At 39.4% G+C, this 7,124-nt stretch overlaps 1 protein-coding gene across 1 annotated transcript; it reads left to right on the top strand.

The window, feature by feature from the left end:
* Nucleotides 1-2,810: 2,810 nt before the first annotated feature.
* On the top strand, nt 2,811-6,163 carry LOC108565245 (T-cell leukemia homeobox protein 2-like; the record flags this gene model as incomplete). Its single annotated transcript, XM_017924593.1, is given in 2 exon segments — nt 2,811-3,039; nt 5,816-6,163. Coding segments are annotated over 2 exon segments (449 nt in total), but the record flags the coding sequence as incomplete, so codon positions are not given.
* Between the last annotated feature and the right edge of the window lie 961 nt (nt 6,164-7,124).

The raw sequence follows: 7,124 nt of genomic DNA, 5'->3' as shown, positions 1-7,124 counted from the left end.
GGCGGGGGGCTTTTGGTAAAACACGACAATCTAATTAATTACAAAAACAATACTCTGTAAAATTACATAATGACGCCGTTCGGGCCTCCAATTACATGCAACAATAATGTAATTTCGTTGCGATAGCGGTTATTTATACATACTCACTCTCTCACTCACTCACTCGCACACAATCACGTAGTGTTCAAACGAAACGAAACAACCACGCTAATGCATGTGCTTTGTTTGCTTCTTTTTTTTCCTCCATATTTTTCATTTGTTTTCCTCTCTTCTTTCATTCTTTTGTTTGTCCTCTCTCTCTCTCTCTCTCAAAATACACACGGACAGAAGAGATATCCATCTCTCCATTTAATAATGGAACATGCCATCACCGCGGGCGCAATATCATGGACGGCCATGTTATTTACTACCAACCACTCTTTTGTTTCCAACTCATTGCTTTCTTTTATTTTTATTCATTTGTTTCGGAGAATCAACAAAATGGATGATTTAGTAGTTCGTTTCATTAACAAATCCTGGTTCGTAACTGCAATTGCAATTTTATTGATATTGGTAATGCAATAATTACTAATGCATTAATAATAATTGATATGTTTTGCGGTAGTAATATCAATAATAATTATATTACCAACAGACTGAATCAAAATTGATGTACTTTTGATGACGTATTTTGGTTGGTAACACAATAATTACCAGGTCATTTAACACATTGACGACGGCATGACTCACTTCACCTCCACCACCACCGCCCCCCCTTTAATTTAACGACGGTTAATTATTTACGATGTTCCCTAATTAGTTTAATTAGTCATATATATAAACACGAACGCTGACCGTATGAACGATATAAATTTATATGATGAGTAATTAATAACATCACTCTATCTCTCTCCATCGCACGTACATTCGTATTTCCCATTTCAGAATTTTAACGGAGGACCGTTAAAATCGCTGTGGGCAAATCGGACGTGTGCATACGCTCAAATATTGATTAAATATCGGGTTTTATATATGCGCCGCGACCAGCGAAAACAAACGCGTTCACGTTCTTTCGTTATGTTTACGCTCATCGGATTTAATTATTCGTTAAAAATTTGATAAATTCATCTGCTATTAAACGTAACAATTAATTCTGATTAATCGATGTAACGGTGAAACGATAGAAAAAAAAACAAAAGTAATAATTAACGTGTAATTGTCATTAGAAACTGTCAAAAGTTTTTTTGATGTTGTTTTGTTTCTAACGAATCGTTAAAATTTTAGGTTACAAAATTGCTGATGGAGGGGGTGAAAATGCATGAAAACCAGTTGAATAATAATTTGCTTTCTAAAAAATTGAAAAAAAAATTGTACACGTTTTTCTCGTAAATCTCGTTAAATTTTTCGCGAAATCGATGCATTTTTGTCGNNTTTTTTTTTTTTTTAAATAATTTAATCGTTTTTCGCTGTCAGTCCTTGTATATAAAAAAAAAAGGTGCGTTGAAAAATTGACGACGATTTTTTCGTTTGTTTCGGTTTGAGTTTCGCGAATTTTTATTAGTGGCGAATGGAAATACAAAAAAAAAAGATGAATTTTTAAACGCCCCCGCATCCATAAGCGATGAGCAATTTTTTTTTAATTGTTCAATTGTTTTTTTTTGTTGATTCGTTGCGTTACGTGACGTGGAAGGAGACGATCCGGAGACGGCGATTTCATCCCTCAATTATTCATTGTTTGTCGTCATGGTGATTGTGTTTATTCTGTTTTAAACATTCTGTTGTCATGGTAATATATGTATATAAATTGCGAGGAGAGTAAATTGGCGCTACCCCTTTGTTTTTACGAGCATCGTTAAAGCAACCCTCGCCCTCCAGCATTATTGTTATTATTATTATTATTAACTGGAAGATGAAGAAGGATATTTTAGATAATACTAGAGAGTGGGCACGGTTTACGGTAACCGCAACTTAACTCTTAAACTCGCGCTTATTACGTGATAAAACGCCGAGGGAAATGATTAACCGAAAGGGGGAGGCTTTGAAACAAAAGTTCAAGGTTATATATATATATATATATAATCGAGAGGAAGGACGTTCCTTTGTTTCGAACGCGGCGGCGGCGGCAATGATGGGTTTGTTGTTGTAACAACCGTATCATTATTACCGATTGAAACAATATACGGCGAGAGAGAGAGGGAGAAAGAGAGAAAACAAGGGAAGATCAAAAACAAAATTCTATTAAAAGCTCGACTCGCATTGGTCGTTCGACCGCTAATGACGTTTTCACGTGCCGCGCTCTCATTTTTATTAAAAAATTCAAAATGGCGTGCATACATCTCTCTCTCTTTTTTCTAACCATAATTAAGGTTTTCTCGCTCACCGCTCGTTTCATTCACTTCTGTTTTTTTTTGTTTTTGTTCCGGGTACACTCACTCACGTAATTTCCCCCTTTTCGTCGCTTGTTTCGAGCACCTACGATCCCCAATTAACCCCACACGTAAGCACATGTTTCGTGTCGATTTTGTTTGTGTGTGTTTTGTTTTGTTTGTTCGATTGTTATCATCATTACTCTCCCCTTGGCAACGAGCGTTGATGAGGGTGGAGAGGAATAGAAACAAATGATGTCTCGCCCACCCCCCCTCTTTTAGTCGCCTCCTACGACAAGCAGAGGTTACTTTGGTCGTATTCTTTTGTTTTTTAGAGCCCCGCGAAACCAAAGGGCTCTCAATACTTGTCGCAACAACGAATAATTGCTTAAGAAATTAATTAATTTATTTTTTTGTTTATCGTCATTTTTTTTTTTTTCGATTAATTCGAAGATTTCTTCGCAGCGTCGTTCCCGATGACCAGGCGGATCGGACATCCGTATCAGAACAGAACACCGCCGAAGAGGAAGAAGCCGCGCACCTCCTTCACCAGACTGCAGATCGCCGAACTGGAGAAGAGATTTCACAAGCAGAAGTATCTGGCGTCGGCGGAACGGGCGGCGCTCGCCAAAAGTCTGAAGATGACCGACGCCCAAGTCAAGACGTGGTTCCAGAACCGAAGAACCAAGTGGCGGTGAGTAACAAAAGAAGCAGATTTATTTGGTTGCTAAGCAAAGTTGTTGTTGTTGTTGTTTAACAAATGAAATTTGTTTGCAACGTGGGGTGGTGGTTTTGATGGATGCTGAAAGGGGAGGGTTTTTGAAAGAGGATGAGGCGGAGGTGCGGAGCGAACGGTGTCGGTTTGACACTCTAAAAGCCGCTCAATTATTCAGAAGGCGACAGAACAATTCGCTCAATAATGCAAGACGACACAGGTCTAGTGTTTAGAGGTTTAAATATTCACGTGCAGCCGTCGTCCGTCCGTCCATCCGCCGCTCCACTCTCCTCACCCACACTCTTCCAACTACGCGAAAATCTCGTTCACATCATTTGTTTTTCAATCGAGAGCACGACCTGCTGCGACAATTAACGAAAAAAAAAATAACAAATGACACTCGAAAAAAAGTAGAGAGACAGAGAGAGATTTAAACGAACGAACGGCAGCAACCCGTGAATTGCTTCATTTGTTATCCACTCCTCCGAGATTGCTAGATCAAATTTCAAATTTATTCTCTCCATTATCGAAAAAAACTTAAAACTAGTTTTCGCAACAGCACGACACATTCATTTCTTTTGTTTCTAACTTTGTTTCGGCTTTTGTTTTCTCTCAGATCTTTCTTTCTTCTTTTTTTTTTTTTGTTAATAACCGGTTTCCAGTTTCCTTAAAACTTCTGTTTTGTTTCTCGACCGCACCGAAGAAAAAAAAAATAAAGAAAACAAAAGGCAACAAAACAAACGAATGGCACAGGAAGGAGGAGGTGGAAAAACCGAAACCATGTAATTACAATTTGGGAAGAAGAAAAAAAAAATAAGTAGAAGTTACCTGCACGTCCGGATTGCTTTTTTTTTTACTTCTTCCCTCTTATTTCGTGCATTATTGAAGGGAAAAACGGAAGTTTAAAATGAACTACAACAAGAAAAAAGAAAAGAATGGAAGAAGTGAGAGATTTCTCTTGACGGCTTTAAAACCAAGACCATCCAACCCCCGTTCCCATTGGAAAAACCTTTTCGGTTGCATTATTGAGAAGGAGGCGGCGGTGGTTTTCGCAGAGGCGGCGAAAGGCGAAGCTGTCATCAATCAATCAATCACTCTATCCATGACCGATTCACGACGAGTGTTGAAATAATAATAATTGAATCACAATTTTTTCCCGACGAAATGATCGAGTTTTTGTGTGTGTTATCAAATTAAGAAAAGGAGTCCTATTTGCCGGGAAAGCTTAATCGTCATCATTGATTAGCGGTAATGAACCGAAGAAGAGTTTCCGAAACTGCGACAGTCAGTTTCGATTGCGGTTGTTTCCGTTTATTGCGTCCTTATAATCGAGTGGGAATGGATTAGGTTTTGGTGCGTTGGGGGGAGGGAGGGTCTCTTTTATTGTTGCCGTCGTTTCGCGGAGCACGGAAACTTACTGACACGAACCAGAGACGAACAAGAAACAATTGGGGTGGCGGCAAATTCGATTAGGATCGGCGGCGGCGGCGAAAACAAAAGCAGACAGGCTCAAGTCAATTACACTAATACGATGCCGTATCGCCCGAAACAACCGAAAAACGATGTGGGGGCGGTGGTTATATAGCACTTGCGTTACCCTCTCGAAACAAATGAAAGCGTATAAAGAGAGAAAGAAGAAGACACCACCGCTTGACAGCGACGTTTCCGTTTTCCCCTCAATTTGATCAATTTCCGCCTGATCCCTTTGACACGAGCGTTTAGCCCGGGGAATTACGCAACTTTGCTATTACGTCAAACCTCGTTATTATTTTATCTCGCGTTTTCACTTATCACGCCTACTATAATCCGAAAAAGTGATGTTAGATAAACCTTCAATAATAACTCACAGCCAACTTCGTTTCGAACTCATTTCCAGAAAACAATCAGAAAACGTATTATTGTTATTATTATTTTAAATTAGATGTTAGATTCAATTGGTGAATTTGATTAATGAAAGAAAACGTAAATTTTCGGGTGAACGTAATTTCGGGGAAATTTCCATCGCAATTACGTAATTAATTTGACGTTCCGGTTAGGCAATTTATATTACGGTCGGAATCGCGTTATCAAATGGGGGGGGGGGTTTGGTGTGTATCTCGTTCGGGGTGTAAATCATAATTAAAATATCGCCGCAACCGCACCCGAGCGAAATATTCGAGGGAGGCGGTGGAGGCATATCACCATGGCGATTTAAACTGTGCCATCCGCGGTGGGTGTACGAGAGAGAGAGAGGAAGGAGCACTTTGGGCGGAGGCGGTTGTTAATAATTGAACGTCGCCGGCGATTAGGGCGACATCTGCCGGGGCCCGGGGAAGCGGCTTAAACTTTCTCGCGGTAATTATTAATGGGTCTAATTAAACTGGCTCGAGCGGCGGCGGCGGAGTAGGCGGCGTGTTTCGGGAGGGGGTGGGGGTGGAGAGTTAGAGTAGAGGGAAAGCGGTTCATTATACAACCCTCCCGACTCGCTCAGACTCGTGCATATCTCTGCGATGAGAATTCGGGGCTCGATCCGTCTCTGTCCGACGCACGCACCGTTACGTATCTGAGAGAGAGAGAGATGGAGAGAAATGGAGGTGGTTGCTGCTAATGCGGATGATACTAATTAGCGAGCGCGCCGCGCGTAGTTTAATTACCCGGTTAATTAAATATGAAAGCTTCATTTTGCATCAACACCCTCATCGCATCGCGCACTCCCTATGAACCGTTAGTGTACTAATGTTTTATTTGTTTCTTTTGTTTCTTTTCTCTCTTGCAGACGACAGACCGCGGAGGAAAGAGAGGCCGAGCGACAGGCCGCCAACCGTCTGATGCTCTCGCTGCAGGCGGAGGCCCTCAGCAAGGGTTACATGCCGGAGGGCGCGGCGCCCTCCGCCCCCGGACCGGCGGACACCGCGCTCAGCGCCCTGCAGAATCTGCAGCCGTGGGCGGGACCCTACACCGCCCCGCAGCCGCCCCTCACCGAGTCCATCTGCTAATGACACATCAACTATTGCCATGGAAACGAACAAATGACGGATCAGCATCCCGACGATCCGATAAAAGAAGACGAGGAAGCAGAAGCAGAGACTGTTGTTATTTATATAAACAAGAAAGAAAGTTAAAAAAACACACACACATAATTATATATATGTAAATGAAGAATGATCGATGAATGAATGTTAGAAGGAAAGAATGAAAGAGTGTGTAAATTAGAATTAATCAATTAGTACACGTCGATGATGAAAGCTTAACCTAACTTTTGATGAAGATTGTTTGTGCATTTAGAGAGAAAAAACAAAAACCGTATTGTACATAATTCTAACTAATAACAAGAAAAAGAAGAAAACAAAACACAAAGTGATTCTCGCGCGCGCACCTAGATTATTTATAAATAATTGTAAAGAAGATGACAGCAAAAAGAAAACTATATAAATATATATATATTATTTTTTTAAAAAAACAAACTTTAGTGCAATAAGTGAGTGTGCTCAACTAAATGTGTAAAAACTAACTTCAATGTTAATTAAATTAATTTAGTTTAACGAAGAGAGAGACTAAAAATGAAATTGAACGATTAATTTAATTTAACATTAACCCCACCCCCCTTAAAAACAATCTCTAAACAAAAAAAAAAAGAAGAAAAGAAGAAAAAAAAAACAAAGTGCGCGTTGTATAAATTGGAAATGAAAATATATTTGAAAGAAAGAGAGTTTAATTAATAAATTTAATGATTGATTGATTGAAGTGGATGACGGAAATAGTAGTTGTGATCTTTTAACTAACTGTATATTATTATTATATGATGTGAATGAACAATGTAATTGTAGATAAAGAACGAGACGAGAGCTGCGATTAAATCATTAATTGCATCCAGCACTAACTAGTTTATGATTATTTTGTTTATTATTATTACTATATTACGATTATTATTATTGCTATTATTAGGTATTACGTGAATGGACGACGATAACTGAGAGGAGGAAATTAATAAAGTGAACAGATTATTATATTTGCATATTTTCTTTTTTACTCAACCAATCTTGTCATTTTATATTTCAAATATGTCCGCTTTCAAGATGGACGTG

Source organism: Nicrophorus vespilloides, unplaced genomic scaffold (assembly GCF_001412225.1).
Source record: "Nicrophorus vespilloides isolate i.1.1-1 unplaced genomic scaffold, Nicve_v1.0, whole genome shotgun sequence".
NCBI classification, from domain to species: Eukaryota; Metazoa; Arthropoda; class Insecta; order Coleoptera; family Silphidae; genus Nicrophorus; species Nicrophorus vespilloides.
This window is presented reverse-complemented; position numbering and strand designations above follow the sequence as displayed.